The 25,309-nt window shown below is 47.9% G+C and overlaps 1 protein-coding gene across 12 annotated transcripts in view; it reads right to left on the bottom strand.

The window, feature by feature from the left end:
- Window positions 1-25,309, bottom strand: part of LOC128414804 (uncharacterized) — a 470,265-nt gene that overhangs the window by 34,246 nt on the left and 410,710 nt on the right. For 8 of the 12 annotated variants that reach the window (XR_008330734.1, XR_008330733.1, XR_008330735.1 and 5 more), the window contains exons 6-7: window positions 22,129-22,246; window positions 11,660-11,701 (exon numbers count right to left, since the gene is read on the bottom strand). The exons of 3 other annotated variants lie outside the window; for them this stretch is intronic. Coding sequence is in view for 5 of the 9 variants with exons in the window: in XM_053390631.1 (XP_053246606.1) it covers window positions 11,660-11,701; window positions 22,129-22,246 (160 nt within the window). In the remaining 4 variants the exon portion in view is untranslated. The remainder of the gene's footprint in view (window positions 1-11,659; window positions 11,702-22,128; window positions 22,247-25,309) is intronic. One more of the 12 variants, XR_008330736.1, reaches the window with a different exon arrangement.

Genomic DNA, 25,309 nt, shown 5'->3' with positions numbered 1-25,309 from the left:
TGCAGTTCCCAGGGCTCTTTGGGTGGCAGCCAAATCAGTACAAGAGGCTTGATAAACTGGTTCAGATTTATAGAGTCCTGAGAAGACGCTGGGTGTTATTCGCGCCAACCAGAGTGTCCTGGTTCTGCTTTTTGAAGTTCCTCTCAGCAATACCCAATGGGGAACTTGCACAGGCAAGTAGGTTCTCCTTTGAGTTTTGTAAAAGGAACTCATGAATTCACTTGTGGGCAATTCTAACAGCCTCTGAAACTGCTGGTTATGTTCTGTGTTATCCACATGCCTTCTCCCCTGCAAAATTATTTCTAAAATTCAGCATCAAAGTAATGCAAGCACATATTAAACATATTAAACTGCCTTATGTCAGGCCATGGGTCCACCTACCGCACTATATTCTGCTAATCTGACTCCAGGGGGCTCCATGAGATTTCAAGCAGTGGCCTTTTCCTGCCCGCCTACCCAAGTTCCTTTAACTCAGAGGTGGGGAACCTCAGGCCTGGGGTCTCCCATGCAGCCCTCTATGTTTCCTTATCTGGCCCTCAGGACTCTCCTGGACCATGCGTCTTCCCCAGGTCACACCCTGCATCAGTTCTCCTCTGGGTCCTCCTTGGCTGCTTTTACCTGGCTGGAATATGATGCCTTGTACTGGCCTAGATGATGGAGATATGTGGGTGGATGTAGATATAAGGCTGGAATGTAGCCTTTTGTATGAAGGTGTGAGTCACATCCATTAAAGCTCTGCCCACTTTTGCCTGCAGCCCTGCCCACTGCTGACATGTGGCCCTAGAAGGTTGCATATGAGGTTGTATGTCCCTCAAACTGAAAAAGGCTCCCCCCTCGGCCTTAGTTAATGATGCCAAGAGTCGTACATTGAGTTTTCTCATGCATGTTAGGTGTTCTACCTTTGACCTGCGATCCTCAATCCCAATATTTTGTGAACATTCTGATAAATGAGAAAAGCACATGTTCATTGTATGTCAACCTTAATTGTATGCAGGTCATCTCAATGGAGCTTATGAGGGGAGAATCTCCTGGTGGATTATGCTCTGTGGGGTGCCAGGGACTGGTAGGGCCCTGATGATTGTGTGACGGAGACAACGGGGCCAGAGGAGGACCCAGGAAAGAGAGGCAGCAATTTATGGAGTTTAGGAGAAGGAGTCAGAGAAGGAGGTGGGGGTACAGGGCAGGTTGGAAGCAGAGCACGAGGCTGATCAGATGAGGGATGGGCCAGTCAAACTGCTGCCGCCATCTACCCTGCTGTCTCCTAAGAACCAGGAGGGGCTTGAAGAGGCAAGCACAGCAACGGCTTCCAGGAAGAAGTCGTCTCAGGTTGCATGTGCACACTCCGTCAGACAAGGGTACATAAACCTAGGGGCGCATGGTCCCACTGTTGCGTCAAATGCTCCACCAGGCATGGATCTGGAAAATAGCTATGAAGGCACTAGAAGTGTGTGTGCTTTTGTCAACAAAGTATTAACTAGCCGGCATTTGCCTTCCTTGGCTGGGTGTGAACAGGACATGGGGTTAGCTCTCCCTCCCATTCTTCCTGGTGCCCACACTCTGAAGTATCCTTTTCACCTTGCTCTGTGGCAAGAGTGTCTCTATACATGAGGACTACATGAGTAATGGTTGTAGCACTGGATTCTATTTTTGTAAATAAAGCTGAACAAAGAATCCACTTGCTAAGGAATTCAGAGTTCAACTGATTTGTTAGCAAACTCCTGATAAAACACTTACATAAAATTATCTATGAATACTTGTTATCTTGTGATTACATTTCTTCCCCACATTAGAACTGGATCCCATGGAATCAAATGTGCGCTTAACTATTTGTTTTACAAAGCAGAAGTGGAACAGCCCAGTTAAACCAGCTCACCTTCATTCCAGAGCATTTTTTGCATACCTTGTAATTTCCTTGTCTTAATTTTTTTAAGCACCTGTTTTACTTGGGCACAATCCAAACAAAGTTAAGCACTTGTCAGTCCCAGGAAAATCAATGGGATTAGAATGTGCTTAGCTTTGGCTGGACTGTGCCCTTAATGTTTTGTTAAATCTCAGGATGGCTGCATATATTCCAAAGTTACTCTTTTGAATAAAGAACCTTCTATAACAATTCCTGGACTATTCCTGGCAAGAAAAGCAGAAGAGGCATTTTAATACATACATTTTTAGCAATTCTGGGAAGATACCTAGACAGTGAAGGAAAATGTCTATTGTGTTCTGAATCTATCCATTTTTATTTATCCATCTGTTATTTATATGTGGATGCAAAACGAGTTTTGACTTCCAACACAAAGGAAAAGCCCCCTTTCTACACCAAAAACCAGGGATGTCCTTAATGTTAAAAGCAAGATCTGAAGACAAGGATGGGAGCAGCCCTCTGCAAAGATTTACAAAGAAACAAACAAAAAATAGATAAATAAATAAATGCTAACTAGAAAGTAACCACTAACAAGGATTGTTCCTCCCGCCCTGCCCCCCCCCCGCCCCATCTCAACCCACTGCAATTGTTTTTTAATATGCTTTTAATGACCTGGTCGCCTCATACCTACCTCCTTGCTTCCCAAACTGTTTGTACTGTCCCCAATAACACTCAGTGGAAAGCTGTCACTCCTGCCTAAATCCTTCCTTAGGTTGGATGCGATGCCGACGTTAGACAGGGTCAAGAGGTCACCATCGATTTTGGAGGCCACCTGGAGAGTCCAGGCCGTGGACTGACTCAAAAAATTTATATCAGAGCTGGAATGGCCCACCTCCCAGGGTTAGGCCTTGGCGAACATTCTGCCAGCAGGATGGGGCCTGCCTGCCCCAGCTCAGAAAGAGGCCAGAGTTGTTGACCCTGTTAGCTGACCTCTTCAAACTTCTGGAGAATTTTTCTGGCAGTTACCACGGCGACTGGGCACTCCAAGCTTATCCTTCTTACTGGAAGGGGGGCGGAATTAAGAAGAAAAAAATGTTAAAATCTATCTTGCAGAGATGCCTATCAGAGATCAAATACATAAAATGTTTTAATTGTTTGCTTTTTGCGCTGTCTGCTCTGCCATTAAGTTCAAAATTCTAACATCGAGAAGACAATTAATAGAAAAAAAAAATGTTTGGAGTTTCCCATTAAAAGTGAGGAGCGGTGCTTAGAACAAGTGGCGTTGCCTCTTCCACCACAACAGCTACTTCAAGATGTGCTGGTTAAAAACCAGAGCCAAGCATGTAAATACAGTCCAACCAATACTTTCACCACCAACAGCAACAACTAAAAGCCCACACACCAAAATTTTATTGGCTTCTCCTTTTTTAAATGGTCCGATATAAACACAATTTATTTATTTATTTTAAAAATCCTGTCTGATATAAATGCTAATTGTCTCCTTCTTAAAATTATCCAAAGTAAATATTATACTATAAAATGATAGCTGCATGCACGGGAGGGAGGGAGGGAGGGAGGGAGGTAGAGGTACATACTGGCTTTCAGGAAAGGGTGTCAATTACTGGATGTAAGCAAAGTCGAAAATAAAGTTTGTGTGCCTTAGCAAGTGCCCCAAAGGATATGAGGAGCAATCCTAAACATGCTTTCTCATAAATAAATCTCACTGAATTCAGTGGGATTTTGAGTCTCTTCACAGAACTAAGTTCATAAAGTTTCTTGGTGTCTGGAAATTAAACAGAGAGAAAAGTGGTTCAATGAGTCATGTAGACTCCATAAGATTCTCTCCCTGCCCCTCAATTCTTTATTTAGGAATTAACACAGGGCTGCAAAATCACCCTTATATGACAAGATATAACATATCAAATAATGGTTTGGTAAAAGAGTGAACAATGGGAATAATGGAGTACAGCAGAATATCAAATACATAAAAATGAATCAATGAGCTAATTATATTTAATCAAGAAAACAAGTTTCAAGAGGCTAATGGAAATGGGAAGAAACCAAAAAAGTATGGGTAGAGGAGGCAATAAGAAGAATATTCTGCAAAACTATAGCTGTAGAGATATATCGTTATAAGAAGACAACAAATCTCTAAGCAAAATTGTTAAGAATAGTCTGAATGTTGAGGCTTTAGCTTCCAATGTCCAAGAGTGTGTTCAAAAGGAGTCCTTTTGCTCTTTGCGCCAGACCAATCCACACTGCAGTAAGCTAACTGAACGTTAGATTCAAGCAAAGATTCATAGAATTTTAGAGTTGGAAGGGAACATGAAGGCCCATTAAAAGGTAAAGGTAAAGGGACCCCTGACCATTAGGTCCAGTCATGGCCGACTCTGGGGTTGCGGCGCTCATCTCGCTTTATTGGCCGAGGGAGCCGGTGTACAGCTTCCAGGTCATGTGGCCGCCATGACCAAGCCGCTTCTGGCAAACCAGAGCAGCGCACGGAAACACCGTTTACCTTCCCGCCGAAGCGGTACCTATTTATCTACTTGCACTTTGATGTGCTTTCAAACTGCTAGGTTGGCAGGAGCAGGGACCGAACAACAGGAGCTCACCCCGTCGCGGGGATTCGAACCACCGACCTTCTGATCAGCAAGCCCTAGGCTCTGTGCTTTAACCCACAGCGCCACCCGTGTCCCCATGGAGGCCCATTACTTTGGGCCAATCAGTGCACATAGCAAATGGCCATGATCCAGAATTCAGAATGCTCACAACTCAGTTCACAATCCAAGACACGCATCCCATGCCTCTGCAAAGCATCCAAGGCTGGATTGTGTCCAGCAGAAGATTGGTGTGCCTGGATCAGGTTCCCGGTAGATAGCCATGTTAGCCTGCTGCAGCAAAAATGTTAAGGAGACAACTTGAAGGTGAATAAATTTACAATAAAAAAATAACTTGTAAGAAGAAGAAGAAGAGTTTGGATTTGATATCCCGCTTTATCACTACCCGAAGGAGTCTCAAAGCAGCTAACATTCTCCTTTCCCTTCCTCCCCCACAACAAACACTCTGTGAGGTGAGTGGGGCTGAGAGACTTCAGAGAAGTGTGACTAGCCCAAGGTCAACCAGCAGCTGCATTTGGAAGAGTGGAGATGCGAACCCGGTTCCCCAGATTACGAGACTACCGCTCTTAACCACTACACCACACTGGCTAACAAATTTATCGCAATGCAAGCTTTTGTTAGCTAGAGTCCATTTCATCAGATGCATGGCATATGGGCACTTTTGTAAGGTTGGTGCAAGCTGAAGCAATCACATCGTGATTTGAAATGTGAATAGATACACCCAGTCCACATTCTCAACATTCGGCTTTCTCTTTGAAAACAGAAGTACATACAGGCAGCTGCAATTGGAGACTGGGGAAGAAAGATCTTCCCCGAGCCCCTCCAACCTCAAGTCGTCTTTTTATCATTGCCAAACACACCACACCTGCAACCTTTCTATGAATTCTTCCAGCCAGGGTGGACAATGCTGGCTTAGATGGACCATTAGCCTGACATTATAAGGCAGCTTCTTCTGCCTTGCACAGAAACTGGCTCCAAATCTCAGGCCTCTACAACAGAACTATGTCATTCAGAGAGGGGTGGATGTGTTATACTGAGCACTGAATGTAGCAGCTCACTGGGTTCATTGAGTGATCAGTTGGGACAGTGAAGCTTTTCTTTTGACATTTTCTGTCACATTCTTGTGGAACAGCTCTGTCCATCCGAGAGCGTGCCCTTCCTGGTTGCTGATGAACTCATGCTGTGGGTTGGTGATTCACATGAGAACCATGGTGCCAACTCATTCCCGGGTGACAGGGTAAAATGCTGACTGTTCTGCCCACAGCCAAGCACCCCCTTGGCGACATTACAAAAAAAAGGCCTTGCGGCTGGTAGAGCTGTGAGCTCCTCAGACCGGAAATGAAATCTCAGTCTAGTTTGAAAGCAGAAAAGCCTGAAGTGGTAGGATTTCATCAAGAAAGCCTGCAGCTCCTGAGTCACACACTTCATGGGGAGGAGATCCGCTGGATGCTGGTAGGATGCAGAGGTATAATGAGGGCAGAAAAGAAGACTGGACTTCTGTATCATTAATAATTGTGTAGCAGAGGGAGGGTGGAGAAGTACACATTTTCTTATGTCTACAACACTGTGACAGTGATAAACTGTACCATCAGAACACTTTCCTCTGCATTTATTAGATGCATAGTGGAAGTGCTGGCTTCCACTTCACTTCCATATCTAATTTCAACTTATGCTTGGGATGGGAGTAAGCCAAGGCTATCACAGACCTACCTCCATTGATTCCACCATTTGCTGCCTGGTGGCACTGGCGCTGTGGGTTAAACCACAGAGCCTAGGACTTGCCGATCAGAAGGTCAACGGTTCAAATCCCCACGACGGGGTGAGCGCCCGTTGCTCGGTCCCAGCTCCTGCCAACCTAGCAGTTCGAAAGCACGTCAATGTGCAAGTAGCTAAATAGGTACTGCTCTGGTGGGAAGGTAAACGGTGTTTCCGTGTGCTGCTCTGGTTTGCCAGAAGTGGCTTAGTCATGCTGGCCACATGACCCAGAAGCTGTACGCCGGCTCCCTCGGCCAATAAAGTGAGATGAGCGCCACAACCCCAGAGTCGGCCACAACTGGACCTAATGGCCAGGCGTCCCTTTACCTTTACCTTTAAGGCTCAGTATGCATGTGCTGATGTTACTTAGGGGAGGGGAAGATTCACAGGCTGGTGGATCAGAAGGGACATGCCCCACAACCTGCTTTATTTTGTGGGGGGAAGGTGTCCTAACCTGCCTTCCTTTTGTTACAGTCTGGGCCACCAGCTTTTATTTCTACCATGGAAATAAATATCTCCCTTCATGGCTATCTATGGAGAAACATTTTGCAAAAGGCATTCACAAGGGTGCCCAACAAATCATTTATTTCCATTTTGCTCAGGTGTATTCTCACAATATCTGCTCCCACACTAGCCAAACCTAGTCCTGTCTCCTGCTCATTTTCTCCTTTGTCTGTTCCTTTCGCCACCTGCTAAATGTTTACCATCCTGCCATCAACCCTGCAAACATACTCATTTTTCCCCAGGTAAGAAAGTGAACAAAAGAAGTTTGTGCAAAACCTTGCTTGCATTGTCCTCATCCTGCCTGTTCATTGTATCCCTGAATCCACTACCATGCTTCTGAGGCATAAGACCCCTGCAGGAGTCTAAATAAAAGCAGACATACTCAATGGATTAATAATATAAAAAAACAAGCATTCATACTGGATGGTTTTAGGCAAGTCATTATATCCTGACCTGCACACCTCTAGCATGAGCAATGCCTACCTCACATTATAATACATTTTGTACTTCAGAAGTGGAAATAGACCACCTCCAAGCATGTTGTATAGATGATCCTTTTGATCCAAACATGTTTGTGGGCATACATAAATGAGAATCATTTCTAGCGCAATCCAGTAAATAAAAGACAATACTCCAAAACTAAATTCAAAACTCTCTCTTTCCTCAGGTGCTGATGAGTAGGATGAAGCAGAGGGTGAATGTGACCTGAAAAACCAAACATATGCCGAAACAAGCCAAAATTTGCAAGGATCTACGTTGGTCAACCAGAATCAGCAAGGATATATTTCTGCAGCCACCCCCCACTGTTCCCTGTTGGATGAAGACTGAAGACCACATCAGGAGAAGCAGCAGGAATGAGTATGGTGGAGTGCTTAAGTTACAGGAGCCCACAAATCATCTTTGTGATGTCCCCATAGCTACTGTTTTTCATAGCTTCTGGGGGTGGAGTTTGTGGGCTTTCTTAAGGACTGCCCATTTCCGCACACACATTAATCCAAGCACTGATCAGGCGGTGAATCTCCTTTGCCCAAACTTGGCCAACTTTTCCCTACTGTCCCCAAATCAGTGGTTGTGCAGTAGACTAGAGGTTCCAAAGGGGGAAGGAACAGCTGAGTACTCAAATGCATAGTGTTATGGCATCCCAATAGAACTCTTTCCTCCTCTGGTTTCCTGCAACTGGTATTCATAATTATTACTGCCTCTGACTGGCTAGTAGCCACTTGTATCCTAATCCAAATTCCATAATTCAACTGTGAGATGTGTGATTAAGTACTCCCATTTGTCAATCCTGAACCTTCCAACTTTCAGCTTCATTGTTCTAATACTATGAGGCAGGAAAACTACTCTCTAAGCATTTTCTCCAAGCCATGCATAATTTTCACTAACTACTGCAACCACACAGGTTCTTAACTTCTGCTACAACAGAGACACACAAAAATAAAGAAAATCTCAGATCTTAATGTTCCAAGTGTTCAAGAACCAATTAAACATAACAAAAAAAGAAAGGAGGTCAGGAATTCACTTGAATATTGCTCAGATTCCAGCACTCCATCCCAATTCTGGACTTTCCTGAGAAATAATGAGTCAGGTTTTATTTGCATTGCCATTAATCCCTAGGCAAGGTACAGATGTGGAACAGGGTTGAGGACCAAACAGGATGTGTTTTTTAAATAGTGAGATTAGCAACTACAGTGGGGAGTCAATAATCAACTATACCGCATTTACTAAAGATTTTTTCAGAATATTTCCACCGTGTCCTGATGTGGACACAAGTAAAAGGATTCACAGGGATTTGTGAGTCAACATCCCATCTGTTGAAGTGTGTGTAAGCACTATGATGTCATGAATTGTCCCATTGTGATCTGGCGTGCATGGGTTATTCTGCCAGCGGTTGTGATAAATGTGTGTGAAGTGAGTGAGTGTGAACATGAAGGATCTTGAATTTTTTTGGCTAATACAGGCTTCACCAACCTGGTGCCCTCCCATCAGCCCCAGCCAGCAGGTTGGCAAAGCCTGGTCTAATACATAGTCTCTTGGAAGAAGGTGACAGCTTGTCCCCGTAATTGCATGGAGTTATTTGTGTGGTATAGCATTTTTAACCTCCATACCCTCCCAGTGATTAAAAACAACAATAATATGTTTGCCCTCATAAACGGTGTGCTTTTTAATTTTTATTAGCACATTGTGACAGGGATGCGTGCAATTGATTTTTTCACCCTCCTCTTGCTAATCAGCCTGGAGAACCCTCTCAGCTGTAATTAAAGCCCATATTACAGGCCTCTTGGTGTTCACTTGTCTCTTAGCTTACTGTGCCATGAAATACCGTACATCAAATGGAGTACTACTGTACAAGATAGGCTCCCTGCCAACTCCCGGGCCTATTATACAAGCTTGCCTTTCGTGTCCACACAAGATGCGAGCATCATCTCAGGCACAACATCAAGAGAAAAACGGAAGCAATCTTTGGAGAAGGGGAGATAGAAAGAGGGGCATTGGTTGTGGGGCAGGGGGGCAGCAGGTGGCCTCCTATAGTTTGTACTTCATGAGGCTGCAACCAGTGGTGGACCCACATTTTGGGGGCCCTGAACTGTTATGCGGGCCCCTTCACAACCAACAACAAGTTCTGGGTAACCACTGTTATCTTCTTCAATGGGGTTGTTCCATAATAATAATACCCCGTTCCTCTGGCTGGGTTTCCCCAGCCACTCTAGGCGGCTTCCAACAAAGATTAAAAATACATTAAAACATCAGTCATTAAAAACTTCCCTAAAGAGGGCTGCCTTCAGATGTCTTCTAAACATCAGGTAGTTGTTTATCTCTTTGACATCTGATGGGAGGGCGTTCCACAGGGCGGGCGCCACTACCGAGAAGGCCCTCTGCCTGGTTCCCTGTAGCTTGGCTTCTCGCAGTGAGGGAACCGCCAGAAGGCCCTCAGAGCTGGATCTCAGTGTCCGGGCATGACAGATCACCACCATTTAAAAAAGAAATTTAACTACTGCATCTCAGATTTTGATTTAAAATGTTGTACTGAATTATCCCACATGTCAAAGTCACTGGTGTGAATAAAAAATTCCTATGCCTTATGGTTTTCGAGTTATGAGGAGCAGAATGAGGGAAAATGAGGGAAATATTATATATCTGCATAATGCACTATTTAAAGCTTTTTAAAAAGCAACATGGACTAAAGTTACTTATAGAGCCCCTCTGGTATAAGGGGCCCTGAAATTTAAGCTGTGAGCCTCCCTGATGCTTGCAGGTATATAAATTCAATAAATAAATAAATAAATAAGCTTTGGCCACCTCATGGGAAGAGAAGACTCTCTGGAATAGACCCTGATGCTGGGAAAGATTGAGGGGACAAGGAGAAGGGGACAACAGAGGACGAGATGGTGGGACAGTGTTCTCAAAGCTACCAACATGAGTTTGACCAAACTGCAGGAGGCAGTGGAAGACAGGAGTGCCTGGTGTGCTCTGGTCCATGGGGTCATGAAGAGTCGGACACGACTAAACGACTAAACAACAACGAATTAGTTTCATAGTAGATCTGCCCCTGGCTGCAACAAGCTATTCTGGAGTGTTCTCATTAACTTCAGGGGCATCTTCAGAGCAAGTGCTGTGACGGTTCGTGTTTGTGACTTATATATCAAGATTCTAAGGTGGAAACATATCTCATGGGAACACTTAGGAATGTGGTGCTATGTGGGGCAACTGAATCACCCGTGCAGTTAACTTTTATTTAAAAGACTCTACTCACCCACTTCATACATCTGATAAAGGAAGTTGCTGCTGCTGTTATTTGTAATTGCTGATGTCATAATAAGGTATCGAAGGAGAAGCATTATGATAAAACATTGCTTCCTGGTTCACTGATGATACTAAATAGGGGGGAAATGGGGTGGGCGGGGGGGATAAGGTAGCATGTGACAAGGAATTTTTGCACCCATCTCATTGTCCCTCTAAGTAAAATGCACTCCCACTGTTGATCCTCTGCACTCTGCAGTCTTCAAACTAGTGATGTCCAAAAGATGCAGGGGGAATATTATTTCCATATAATTGTTCTCTGCTTCAAGCCAGATGACTGAATTTTTGCTTGCTCTGTTTTTGCTTTCGTTCATTGATTCTATATTGCTGGGTTGGGGATCCTGGGGATATTCATATGTTGCTGGACAAATCCCATCACCCCTGACTATTGGGTGTGCTGATTGGGGCTGATGAAAGTTAAAGTCTAACAACATCTAGGGTCACAGGTTCCAAATCCCAGTTTTACTGTCAATTCTTCAAGACCTCAGATGTCCCAGTGTATGGTTTTTTGCTCAGAGGGACAATGCATCATGTGCTTTGTAGTCAAGCCCTGCATATCAAAACCTACAACCACAATTCTGTATCCCCTTACCTGTGAGTAAACCCATTGTACTCAATGGGATATACTTCAGTGGAAACATGCATGGAATTAAGCTGAAAATCTATCCATGTTAACTTAAAAGTAAATCTCAATCAATATGATCCAACCAATGTCAAGCACTTCTATGTCGCTATGGAAAAACTCCTAAGCACTTACTTTATTTATTTATTTATTTATTTTTAATTTCTATACCGCTTTATATTTTTAAGAAAAATCTCAAAGTGGTTTACAGCATGTTAATTCAATAAAACATAAATAAAACAATCTGAAGAAAGTCAAATATAGAGTATACAGTCAACGCAACATAACAGAAAACTAAAATATTATCTTAAAGATTTCAAAATAAAAACTTGCTTCTGTCTCCCATTGAAATCTATGGGATTTGAGATCAAAATCAGATTGCAATAAAATCTCATCCCAGCTACCGGTAACTTTACAATGATATATACTCTCAATGATTTTTTTCTGAAAACTATGTTGGCTCAGGTAACCTAACAGCATAGTACAAACACTGGAACTGACCTGAGTTAGCTGTGCTGATGCCAACCAACAGAGCAGCAGCATCTACAACAGAATTAAATCAAATTTACTGGATGACTTTCCTGGCACCTCAGCTCAAACTAGTTCAGATTAAGTATTTAGATTTGAAAACAATTTAGTGCCATTTGGGGACTAATACTTCTTTCAAGAATTTGGCCTACGTGCGCTGTGAATCAAAATGCTTTCACTTTGAATCCAACTTTAAATCCAACCCAGTCCTTGGAAATACTACCTGCTGTATTTAATAGGCCTTACTACCCAGTGTCCTTAGAGGGACGCGGGTGGCGCTGTGGGTTAAACCACAGGGCCTAGGACTTGCTGATCAGAAGGTTGGCGGTTCGAATCCCTACGACGGGGTGAGCTCCCGTTGCTCGGTCCCAACTCCTGCCCACCTAGCAGTTCGAAAGCACGTCAAAATGCAAGTAGATAAATAGGTACCACTGTGGCGGGAAGGTAAACGGTGTTTCCGTGCGCTGCTCTGGTTCGCCAGAAGTGGCTTAGTCATGCTGGCCACATGACCCAGAAGCTGTATGCCGGCTCCCTCGGCCAGTAAAGCGAGATGAGCGTCGCAACCCCAGAGTCGGCCACCTAATGGTCAGGGGTCCCTTTACCTTTACCCAGTGTCCTTAGAAAGAGCTGTAGACTTGCTTTTGTTTATACTGTAGCAGGGTTGGGGAGCTTATGGGCCTCTGGGTGTTGCTGAACTCCAATTCCCATCAGCCCCAGCCGGCACGGCCAATGGTGAAGGATGATGGGAGCTGCAGTCCAGCAATATTTAGAGGGCTGCATCCCTGGTATACAGCTATCTGCACATTTTCCTGGGGAAATTTCCTAATAAATAGAGGGGCTTTGGATTTGATCCACTTGCAGACTATCATGTGACAGAACTAGTAATACTACTGCTACTACTACTACTACTACTACTATTTATGCTAATGCTGATGATAGTAATAGTAGCCATCCCAAGGACAATTTTTATTTTTCATGTGAAGGCAGTCTTCCGACACTGCAAACCTATACACCTTTACCTAGGAGTAAGACTCACTGAGTGGAGCTCACTGCTCAGTGGACATGCATAGAGTTGTTCATGCAATTCTAAAATAAGCTCTGTGGAAAGTTTGTGTGTGTGTGTGTGTGTGTGTGTGTGTGTGTACAGTGCTATCTCTGGTTAAATACTTAATTCGTTCCGGAGGTCCGTTTAACCTGAAACTGTTCTTAACCTGAAGCACCACTTTAGCTAATGGGGCCTCCCACTGCTGCTGCGCTGCCACCGCCGCCGCGCGATTTCTGTTCTCATCCTGAAGCAAAGTTCCTAACCCAAAATACTATTTCTGGGTTAGCGGAGTCTGTAACCTGTAGCGTCTGTAACCCGAGGTACCACTGTATATTATTTGCCAAGTGTGGGCAAATAGGACCCAACTCCTAGGAGCCAAGTTCCCTTCACCCCCCATAAATTATTTGATTGGGCCAGGGTTGCCTCCCCCCCCCCCCAAGTTGAAAGCCATTGTCATTTGAATGGTGTGCATGTGTAGCATCATGTGATCGATTCTGCAGGGTGGTGCTTACCTGGGCCTCCCCAATATTTAATTCAAATTGACACCCCTGCAGTGGGTAAGGGGGCCTCAAGCGTTTCAGTTTTCATGGGGCCAGTTAAGCTCCCAGTTCCAAAGTCTCCCCCTTTTGAAAGCGAAAGAGATACAGGCAACTGAAAACAGAGGCACTAGAGCCGAACAGGCCCTGAGAGAAAACCGTACTGAGCAATGCCCTGTGGGGCTACAGAGAATAAACTGACCAGTCGCAGGGCAAAGTAGCAAACGCCTCTTGGTCGCGCTTGGGTATTATATTTTCAAGGCAGGGTCAAACTCCTTTGGGCTCCGCAATCCTCCGCTTTTGAGTGAGCACCGATGAACGCTTCTGTACATTAATGCCTACCTCGATTCCCCTCCCCTTGTTTTTCACCACTCTCCTGTTCTCTGGGGAGGGGGAAGCAGGCCAGCGGATAATTGCAACCCCCTCCCTTCAATCCCCAGAGCTGCGCTAATCCGAAAACTCAAGTGCCCGTAAGTAAAACTTCAGGGGGGGAAAGTGATTGAAACTGACAAATACAGGGTGACAAATAATCAATAAAAGCCCAGTTCGACATCCTTCATTGTTTTCAGGCACTAACGGCAAGTAATGAAACCTCTGCTGGAAGGGAGAAGGAGAAGGCGGTGGGCAGGCAGGGGGGCGCCCCCCACTTGGAGACCTTCTGCGGGGGAGCCCCCGGCTCCAGAAGCCGGATTAATGGCCTCACCTCATAGGCAGATCTGGTCTTCTCATCAACCTTAATTAAAATCATTTTTAAAATGCCGGGGCTCTGCCTTCAGCGTGGGGGAAAACGGAGAGAGGTTGGCTGCGGGCTTCCTTTGGGTAACGAATCGCTTTTTAATTGGGGTGGGTCACTGCCCTCCCCTCCCTCCAATTTCTTGTTGACTAACAAGCAGGTGATTCGTAACATCCTAACGCCGGTCACCTTGTAGCAGAGCGCGGAAGTGCAGAAATACGTTTTTAAACAAAAAGCCATCAGGTCAGTTGTGCGCAAAAGAAAAGGAGCAGCGAAAAAGTCCCCGCGCCGTTGTGTTTAGGGTGAGGAGTCGAGTCTCAGCTTGGTTGACTTTGCTTATTTGTTTCGTTCGAGCCCCCGGCTTTTCAACCAAGATGGGCTTACAGTGAAAATCTGCGCAGAGGTATAATATCATTGGGGACATGAAATATACTCAGAGTCACAAAGTGATTTCATGCTCTTTATTCAGCTCATAGCGGTGAGGAGGAATGAATGAATGTCCCCTCAAAGTATCTGCTTTATATACATTATTTACACAATGGGCTGCACATGATTGGCTAATTCCAGAATTCTACTGTAAGCCAATCAGGTTGTGGATTCACTTCTATCTGGAGCATGATTGGGTGGTTCCTGCCAACCAATCATACTGCTGCATTGTTCTAGGACCAATCAGACTGCTGCATTCTGAATCCTATTGTTCTAGGACCAATCAGACTGCTGCCTTTTGGATCCTATTGTTCTAGGACCAATCAGACTGCTGCAGTTTGGATCCTATTCAACTCAGTACATAACACCCCTCCCCTCTAAGTTCCAGTCCTGCCCGGGAGGTCGCATTCATAGTCCTCAAGGTACGCCGGCGGCCTACGTGTGCGTTGCGGCCTGGGGTGTTCCCTGGTCCGGGGTTCAGGTTCTGGCTCGTGTTCCAAGGATGCTGGCTGTGATGGGGCTGTTTGGTCTGGCGCAACCGGCTCGCTCAGTCGTGGTTCTGGTTCCGATGTCCTTTCGGCCTCACGGGTCCCCTCTGTATTTACTGATTCTGCCTCTCCTGCTTGCCCCTGCTGCTCTATGGGCCTCACTGCCCCACTGTTCCCTGACCTGTCCTCCTCCTCCTGGTTTTCTCCCGGGAATCGTCGCCGTATCTGGTCGCAGTGGCGGCGCCAGCATTGCCCCCCATCTGTTAGCACCTCGTACGACACGGGGCCAGTGACCCTGGTGACTCTGGCGGGTACCCATGCAGGGCCTGCCCCAAAATTCTTTGCGTACACTGGGTCCTGGGCCTCGAAGGTCCGGGGGTTCCTGCCTTCCCCCACCACTACCTCATCCTGAGCTCTATCGGGGTGAAGGCGGTCCAATCTGATTGCAAGGTGTCGACCCATTAGTAGTTCAGCGGGGCTCCGGCCAGTCGTTGAGCTGGGGGTGCTGTGCTTTGCTAGAAGGAATGTGGCAAGGCGGTGCTCCCAATCCCCTTGCGTCATGCGGCGAAGGGTGTCCTTGGTGGTCCGCACCATGCGTTCCGCTCGGCCATTGGTGGCAGGGTGGAATGGCGCCGAACGGATGTGGCGGGTGGCGTTCTGCGCTGTGAAGGTTTGGAATTCTCCTGACGTAAATGCAGTCCCGTTGTCTGAGACGAGAGTGTCAGGCAGCCCATGGGTTGCAAACAGCCTGCGTAGTAGCCGGATGGCTGTGGACGTAGAAGTGGACGGTACCAGTGCGACTTCCAGCCATTTGGTGTAAGAGTCCACCACTATGAAGAATGTTTTCCCCTGAAAGGGGCCAGCGAAGTCCACATGCAGGTGTGACCATGGTGCTCGGGCAGACTCCCAGGACTGGACTGGGGCCCTTGGGGGATCTGGGCGGGATTCTTGGCAGGCCTGGCAGTGTTTGACCCAGGCCTCTATCTCTCCGTCGATCCCCGGCCACCACACATAACTCCTGGCAAGGGCCTTCATTCTTACTACCCCTGGGTGTGTCTCGTGTAGGGCTGTGAGGACCCTTTTGCAGAGGGGCTGGGGAACAACGACCCTGCTTCCCCATAACAGGCACCCCTTGTGGGCCGACAGTTCGTGTTTGTGGGTTGTGTAGCCGGCGAATTCTGGCCCGGGGCTGCTGCTGGGCCATCCCCTCCACACCCAGTCCAGGACCCGGGAGATGACCCTATCTTTCTTGGAATGGTGTGCAACTTCTTGTGCCTGAATGGGGCGGTCGGGAAGCAGCTCCAGGCTCATAACCTCTTGTGCAGGTGCTGGGTCAGGGCCTGTTTCTGGTAGTGGTAGCCTGCTGAGGGCATCTGCATGGCCCATCGCCTTCCCAGGGTGGTGAATCAGTGCATACTGGTAGCTGGCAAGGAAAATTGACCACCTGAGGACGCGAGGAGACAGCACTTGGGGGGTCTGCTTTTCGGGGGCAAACAAGCCAAGCAACGGCTTGTGGTCAGTCACCACGGTGAAGGGCCGCCCGTACAAGAAATCATGGAAGTTTTTTACTCCCTTCACGGTTGCCAGACCCTCCTTGTCGATTTGCGAGTAGTTCCGCTCGGTTGCGTTGAGTGTCTGGGAAAAGTATGCCACCGGTACCTCTCTTCCATCCGGGAGTTGGTGTCCCAGGACAGCACCAATTCCATAGGGCGAGGCATCGCATGCTAGCACCACCGGCAGCCTCTCGTCGAAGTGTGCCAAGACCGAGTTTGAGACAAGCGAGTCCTTGACTGCCTGGAATGCGGCCTCCTGGCGCTGGCCCCACACCCAAGGGGCCCGCTTGTCCAGGAGTCTGTGTAGGGGCTCCGCTACCATCGCCTTGTGGGGAAGGAAGGAATGGTAAAAGTTCAATAGTCCCAAGAAGGCCTGAAGTTCAGTCTTGTTCTTGGGCGCTGGGGCATCACAAATGGCCCGTACCTTGTCCCCAGTCAGGTGGACCCCTTCTGCGTCCACCATAAATCCCAGAAAGTCCACCTGAGGCACTCCTAGTAGACATTTTTCCCGCTTCACCTTGAGACCCGCCGTCTGGAAACGGTGCAGAACGGTGCGGAGGCGGTCCTCAAACTCCTCTGGTGTGGGCCCGGCAATCAACACATCATCGAAGAAGGGGGTGACACCAGGAATCCCTTTAAGGAGAGAGTCCATTAGATTCTGGAATATGCCTGGTGCCACACTGACACCGAATTGCAGCCACTTTACCCTGAACACTCCTCTGTGCGTCACAATCGTCTGTGCCTCTACTGTGGCCTCATCTATTGGCAGCTGTTGATATGCTTGGGCCAAGTCCAGCTTGCCAAAAATTTTCGATCCAGCCAGGGTGGCAAGGACATGGCTGACCACTGGCACTGGGTATGCATGGGCCGTGAGGGCCTTGTTTATGGTACATTTGTAGTCTGCGCAGATGCGGACTGAACCATTAGGCTTGACGGGTGTGACGATTGGGGTTTCCCAGGGGGCATTAGGCACCGGCTCCAGCACTCCTTGCTCCACGAGTCGGTCCAATTCCTCATCTATACGGGGTTTCAGAGCGAACGGGACCCGGCGGGCCTTGAGCCTGACCGGTCGTACTGTGGGGTCAAGCTGTAGAGCAATAGGGGGGCCCGTATACTGTCCCAATTTCCCATCGAAAACCCCCGGAAATTCCTTGCATATGGCGTCCACGTCCACTTGTAAGCTCGTGTGGTTCACCCCGGTGACGGCTAGCCCCAGTGGTCCAAACCATGCCAATCCCAGTAAGCTAATGTAGGGGCCCTTGACCACAAGCAAGTCCAGTTGCCGCGTCCGCCCTTGGTATTGCACCCTGAAGGTCCCCACCCCCATTGTGGGGACCTTACGTTTCTGGAAGTCCCGGAGGGTGAATGGGGCCGGCCTGAGTTTGGGACCCCCAGTAGGACACAGTTTCCTTAAGGTCCTAGCCGAGATTATGGATAGAGTTGAACCCGTGTCAAGCTCCATGAGGCATGGGGCCCCCTCTATCTGTACCTCTACATAAATTTTCTCTACGTTGGGGTGGGGCAACTGGTATACCTGGAAGTCCGTGAGCTCCGTTGAGTTGCCTTGGTGCGTTGGGCCCCGGGACCTGGGGCTCTTGGATTGGTCATCTGATGCCTGGCGTCGGGTGGGCCGAGCCCGACACATCCAGGCGATGTGTCCCAATTTTCTGCACTGCCTGCACTCTGCGTTGCGGAAACGGCAGGTCCTCCTCTCGTGACTTTCTCCATAGCTTGCGCAGTTCCCCCCTTCTCGTCGAGGCAGCTGTGGTATGTGGGCTGCTTGAGTGCGCTGCTGTACTCGGTGTACCTCCTCCCTGTTGGATCCTGAGTCGTCGGTGAGGTCTTCGTGGTGGACCCTCGGTTGGGACGGCTGGCTCGGCCGTGCCTCTTGCGTCAACCTCTTGGCAGCTTCCGTTGCCAGGGCCTCCTCCAGAGCGACCTGGAACGTTAGGTCCTTCTTAGCGTAGAGGCGTCGTTGCAGCTTCTCATCCTTCAGGCCACCGACGAGGCGGTCCCGAAGGATGTTCTCCAGCTCTGAGAAGTTGCAGAACCGGGCGGCTTGGTGGAGAGAGGTCACAAACCCAGTTATGGTTTCCCCAGGGGCTTGCCGCTTTGCGTAGAAGGCATTTCGACGAGCCACCACTGAGGGCTGTGGCGAAAAGTGCCCCTTCAGCTGTTCCATTATTGTTTTGTATGGAACAGTAGCAACGTCTTCAGGTGCAAGGAGAGCCCGGGCGATTTCAAACGTCTCCTCTCCGCAGACACTGAAGAATATTGCCCTCTTCTTGGCGTCTTCTTCATCGGTGACCCCTTTGGCTTCTAGGAGGAAGGTGAAACGGGAGGCGTACGCTTCCCAGTCTCCAGATGCTGGGTTGAACGGCGAGAAGCTGCTGTCGGTTGCCATTCTGAGTTCCTTGTGTCCCGGAGCTGAAGCCTGGACACACGGTGCGAGGCAGCGGTGCGGCAGGTGGCGGTGCTGCGGTGCTGTGTGTGGCAGTCAGCTCAGCGGGATCCCATCCTCGTCGCCAGTGAAATATACTCAGAGTCGCAAAGTGATTTCATGCTCTTTATTCAGCTCATAGTGGTGAGGAGGAATGAATGAATGTCCCCTCAAAGTATCTGCTTTATATACATTATTTACACAATGGGCTGCACATGATTGGCTAATTCCGGAATTCTACCGTAAGCCAATCAGGTTGTGGATTCACTTCTATCTGGAGCATGATTGGGTGGTTCCTGCCAACCAATCATACTGCTGCATTGTTCTAGGACCAATCAGACTGCTGCAGTTTGGATCCTATTCAACTCAGTACATAACAGGACACATGTTGGAGGGAGGAGAGAGGTGGGAGAGGCTCTCCCTTCCGGCCCCTGGGAGTTGGCGCTGCAGAACAGACTCCGGGCACTTCTCTCCCAAGCTGGAGGGGGCCGAGGAAGCTGCAGCTGAGCTCAGGGACTGGCTGATGGGTAAGGATGCCAGGCCACAGAAGCAACCCTAAAAGTCATCCCTGAAATTAATGGGTTTAAGATAGTCACGGGTGTAGTCTGAGCAGAATTAACAATAGACACACACACACACGCTCCCTATGTCCATTACTTGGAGGTAAGTTTCACTGAAATAATTGAATTGCTTTTAAAAGTACAGTGGTACCTCGGGTTACATACGCTTCAGGTTACATATGCTTCAGGTTACAGACTCCGCTGACCCAGAAATAGTACCTCAGGCTAAGAACTTTGCTTCAGGATGAGAACAGAAATCGTGCGGCAGCAGGAGGCCCCATTAGCTAAGATGGTGCTTCAGGTTAAGAACAGTTTCAGGTTAAGAACGGACCTCCGGAACGAATTAATTTCATAATCAGAGGTACCACTGTATAGGATTTAGGATCCAAGTGTCACCGATTCTCTGTCCCGAGGGGCGCGATCCCTCCTAAAGCGCCTTACTAAGGAATTAAGAAGCATATTTCGCAATTCCGCGACGTGAGTGGAACACGGATGAAACGTAAAATGTGCAAGTGCCCAAACAATTCGTATGCGAACACACGTGTCGTATAACATCGCTAATGCCACACGCCGTGTATATCCAGAAGGATAGGAAAGGCAGTTTTGCACGTCCTTTACGCCCTTTCCTAAATGCTATTGCATTAGAAGCAGATCTTATTGAGTCAACAAAACTTCTTTGGAAATAATAAGCGCGTGTATACGGATGCTTCAGGCTGCAACCTTGTGCCCCTTAACCCGGGAATAAGCGACACAGAATGTAGCGGGACTTACTTCCAAATCAACGCGTTTGTCTGTCTCTCTCTCCCTTCGTCTCTCACACACATGCGAATAGGGCATTAGACAAAAATGACACCACAATCCTATACACGAATCTTCCCTATATTTACTCGGGAACAAACCCCACGAGACTGGAACCCAACCAGCTCAGCAAACGTAGGCCGGGCACGTTAGCATCTTAAAGCCAAGGTCTTAAATACACCTGAAGGAGCTATGGCTTGCAATAAATTGTAATGTTCAGGATTCTGCTGCAAAAGCGGCTGGCCATCTAAGCTTTTCGCTTTGCCGGGGCAATTCCTTGTTTAACACCAACTCGGAATGTCCTGCAGTCCTGAAACAACTCGCTTCAACTTTGCTTGGCCCTAGTCAGTGGATTGTGAGTCCCCATCCCAAGGACTTATAGGGCTTCGCTTGCTTTTCGTAACCATGTCCCATTATCTAGCTGAAATCTTGCTCGGTCCATCTTGCCCGCGGTCTCGCCAGGAAGGCCTTGAGAAACAAGATACAGTGCTGTAGAACAAGAAGGAAAGAGCCATTGCGAGTATCCCTCTGTCTGCCCATCCTATGGAAAGGGACAGGCAGAAGCACACCTACGCACAGGGATGCCCTCAGGTTCCCTTCAGCGAATGTATAACCGGATATAAGTCATTAAACTGAGCTCCACACGTGTACAGCGATTCACACGTAACGTTCAAGAGTGCACAGTCTGTGTACCTGTGGACAAAAGAGCGGAACTGTACAGATCAACAAATGAACGTTCTTTCACACAAACACTTGTCTACAGACCACTTGCATCTGTGTTCAGTGTGATGCGGGAACAGGCCTCATACAAACCTTAGAAACATATCAGGCTTGGAAAAGGCAAGTTCCAGAAAAGCTTCCTTCCTACTCAGATGAGCTGCTCTTCGGAATGTTACTGGAAACCAATTGCTGGGGTGCGTTTAGATCAGGCATAGGCAAACTCGGCCCTCCAGGTGTTTTGGGACTACAATTCCCATCACCCCTGACCACTGTTCCTGTTAGCTAGGGATGATGGGAGTTGTAGTCCCATAACATCTGGAGGGCCGAGTTAGCCTGTGCCTGGATTAGATGCTAGGAGATGAGATTTATTTCCGCATCAGCCTTATCGAATGGAGCAGCCAGCGCCAGCCTGCTCTCAAAATATGGCCAATGCCACCTTGTAGGCAACTGAGGCCTGCGCAACCATCTTCAGCCCTCGGGGACGCCTATTATGGGTGGTGCCCGGGTACACCCAAGCCGCAGAGAATATTCCCCATTCACACCTATGGGGTCCCGATTGCTCCTACTGCCTCCCCACCCCCACCCCCTGGGCAGCGCTTAGTCGAGACGGTTTTTGTCTTTCCGGGCGCCTGCTCGCCTTGACCTCTTGCTTCAAGGCGGTTGTCTGGCCAGGTCAGGCGGGAAGCAGACACTGCCTGGACCCGTTCGGCGACCGGCTCGGGAGTGTCTCTCCGCATTAAAATCTGATCGATCAGGTTCCAGGGCCTACAGGAAGTGGAGTCGCTTCTCTGGGAGGCTTCCTTGTCCAAACGGGAGCTTCTGGGGCTGCGCCGATGAAGCGCACTGTCACATAATCGATAAGGAGAGCTCAGCTGTCACGGATCCGAAAGGGGCTTCCGACGCCAGCAGTAACGTGATTTGGCACCTTCAGGTTTGGGGATGGGCAGCCTGGGCTACTAAGACGATGCGAGGGAAGAGACGGGCGGGGGCCAGAGGAGTGGGTGGGTGGGTGGGTGGCGGCAGCAACCCAGGAGTCTGAAGGGCTCCGGTTTGGCATTTTTGTTCAGATTCCTCTCCCTCGGGCGAACATTTTCAGCTCCACGATTTGGGGAAGGGGGGGGGGAGAGAGAGCTGATCCCTTACCGCCAAGTTTGCTGTTGTCATCCTGCCCCACTGATCTCCAGGCCATCTCCAATACGTCTCGCTTCAATTCCATGCCGAAGGCTGAAGAGCTCCTTGCATCTCCAAATGGTTTGGCAACCTGGACAGAAAGTTCAACGGGGAGTATTGTGAGACCACCACTTAAAACAAAAACTGAACGTCCCCCTCCTCTCGCAATGGCAAATGCACGTTTTCGGAAGTGATTCTGATGGAACTTACTTCCAAGTTAGGCTGTGATTCTAACACTGTTACAAGAACGAAGTCAAAGAAGATTGCCAAGGATCGAAGGAGCAGTCCGTGGGCCACACCTGGATCCAGTGATCCAATAAACGGAGCTTCCAGGAGCTTCCAGCGTGCGAAAAGGACCTCATCGGGGCGTGTTAAAATAAGATTGCAACTCCCCACCCTTGCGCATCAGTCCAGGGGGGAATATGTAACCACCATTTGCAAAAGAGCAGCCATTCTATGGCTTAGTTTTTATTAACAACGCTAGAGCTACAGTAGTGGGGAAGTCTGCACCTGTTGGATTTATCCCTGTCACGCAGCAGTTAAAGGTATAAAAACCCTGAGAAGTAGTGGAGAAATTCTTTATAAAGAATTCGGAGGTGGAGTTCGCGTTGGTTTTAGCCCTGCGCCCGGTCCCAAGATTTAGGGGAGAAGCTGACCGCTTGACCTACAATTGAATTAAACCGAAGCGTTAGATAGAAATCAGTGGGCCTTCAAGAGAGTAAATGTGCAGCGCCCAATCAACATACTTCGGAATAAATTCCGCCGACTTTAAACTTCCAGAATAAATATTGTTGGAGAGATGCGAAAATATTTGGATTTCAGCTAATGACTCTTGGATGATTTGTCAACGTCACCTGCAGTGACTTTTTTCCTGAACTTTATTTTGAATAAGAAACCGGCAATAGCGTGTTCGTGTATAGGGCTTAGCAAGGGAATGTTTCAGCTTCGGTGTAAGGTTGCTGCCTTTGAAATCGTGATCCGGTTAGCTTGTGGAAAGGGATCTTAGTTAATTCATAGTTAATGCGCAGCGTTCAGCGGGCACCTGGCTGTTGTTGTTCTCTGAATATTTAAAAGCACCCGTGTTCGATGATAAATTTATGAAAAACGAAGTGAACCCGGGGCTAGGAAAAGAAGGCTGCCAGGAAAACCGATTTCTGATTGGTCGGGGAAAGGACTTCCGGGACTGGATTGGCTAATGAAGATGCCGGGAGTTACAACTATTGGATAATCTCCTTGCCTGGGTCTTCTGCAGCGCTCTCCATAGAGCAGAAGGCGACGTTCTCCTGAAGGAGGGTGGGTTGCTCACGGGAGGGTATTTCCCCAATAGTTCAGCATCTGCGCTGGATCTCTGAGTATTTTCCCGACAAAGTGTCAAATGCTCCTATATATCACTAAAAATGTTTAAATGCCGGGGCTTAAAATATCTGATTGAGGGGTCCAACTATTATGCACTTGTCTAAGGCTGGCTTCTTAAAGACGTCCGCCCTGAGCTCCATTAGAACCTTGGATCAGTGATTCCTTCTGCGGGAGACTCGCCAAAGGCCGAGCCCGAGAGGTTTCACACATCTATGCGCAGGAGCTCTGCCCCAGCGTCGCATCACTGACTGACTGACTCAATAGAAAAAAATACAACCATTGCGTTTTGAAGTTATTTGTGGTGCTTGATCTATGACGGTCCTTTCACGCGTGCTGGCCATCACTTGATGTTGCAGACAAGGCGTCGACTTATCCTGAGTTGCCACCAGTGGCACAATCTTTGTCTCCCGCTTCACATGGAGGGGAAGGGACCGAATGTCTCTTATATTGTCCATCAGTTTAGCGTTTCCCTGCTGTGTTTTCTGGATGGATGGGCTGAGGAGGCTGAAGCTCCAAATAAATATGAAATACCCTCATATTAATATTTTTTTAAAAGGATCCAAGCACGTTGCGCCTGAAGAGAAATCTTGCAAAGGATACATGGCTGCACTTCCCTTTTTAACTTCAAATTAGGAAACTCTGTCAGATGAAAGGGCAGCTTCCCTTTGGTGGAACTGCAGCTTCATTTGATCATATCTTTATTTGAGTGTTGCCTGAACAATAGGAACCTGAAGGGAAAGAATGAAGAAATTGCGTTGCAGTTGATCCTTTGATTCTGACAGAGGGAAACTGTTGCGCGTTTATCAGATTAGAACCGTCCAGAAGTGAGTGTGTGAGCGCGAGCGCATGCGCGCATTATATATATATATATGTATAACATATAGAAAAACTAATCAGGCGACTGGGGGTTGTGTGCACGCACGTCCACGGGCGCGCGGAAGAGTGCTCTTAAGTACCACAGCTCCTTCAATCCCCATCTGGATAAGATTCAAGTCTCTCCCTCGGCTTACAGTAATATACTCTGCCAACCATGAGGCTCTTCCCCCCTCCCCCCCCAAAAAAAAAGAAAAAGAGGGATTTAATGAGGCCGAGCTTAGACCCTTCTATAATTTAGAGGATTCGCCAGAGCTGTAAAATGACAATGGGGACATGTGTAGTGCAAGAGAGGTGAAATCCCATCCAGGGACAAAGTTGCTTATTTCTGAAGGAGCTGTCATTTCCAGCAGGGGGGACACAATGGCAGGGCCAGGAGGGACGGAGCTCTGATCTCCACCTCGGAGAGAGATAACCACCTGATTAAAATGGGCCTCTTGTTCTCTCGGTTACTCGATCGTCGTGTGAACTTGCCTTACTTACTATTCTGGGCAAAGACGACTCAGTCTCCCCAGATTTCAATGCCCTGAGAACTCCCCTCCCTCCTCTTTCTCTCTCTCTCGCCGCTTCGCTTCGCTTTTCCTTGGAGCATCGTCACGGCCAGTTCTTAGGCAGCCGACACTTAGGTCTAGGAGGATTCACGGGTCACGAAAAACGCCGGGGGCTTTAGGAGCACATAAAAGTTTCGCACAGCTATGGCGCATCTATTATCACACACACACCCAAAATGGCACAGGAAAGATCCGCCCCTTTGCTATACTTTTTACCCTTTGACGGCTTGGGCCACACATAAGGCTGGCTGTTCACAGGTTACTTAAATCTGTGCACTTGTATGTGAGAGATATGTACATTTGGATTTTGAGCGTATTTATCGAGTTTGGTGGGGATTTACTCCCTAATAAGTGTGTTCAGAGTTGCAGCCTTG

This window comes from Podarcis raffonei, chromosome 5 (genome assembly GCF_027172205.1).
Source record: "Podarcis raffonei isolate rPodRaf1 chromosome 5, rPodRaf1.pri, whole genome shotgun sequence".
Lineage (NCBI taxonomy): Eukaryota > Metazoa > Chordata > Lepidosauria > Squamata > Lacertidae > Podarcis > Podarcis raffonei.
This window is presented reverse-complemented; position numbering and strand designations above follow the sequence as displayed.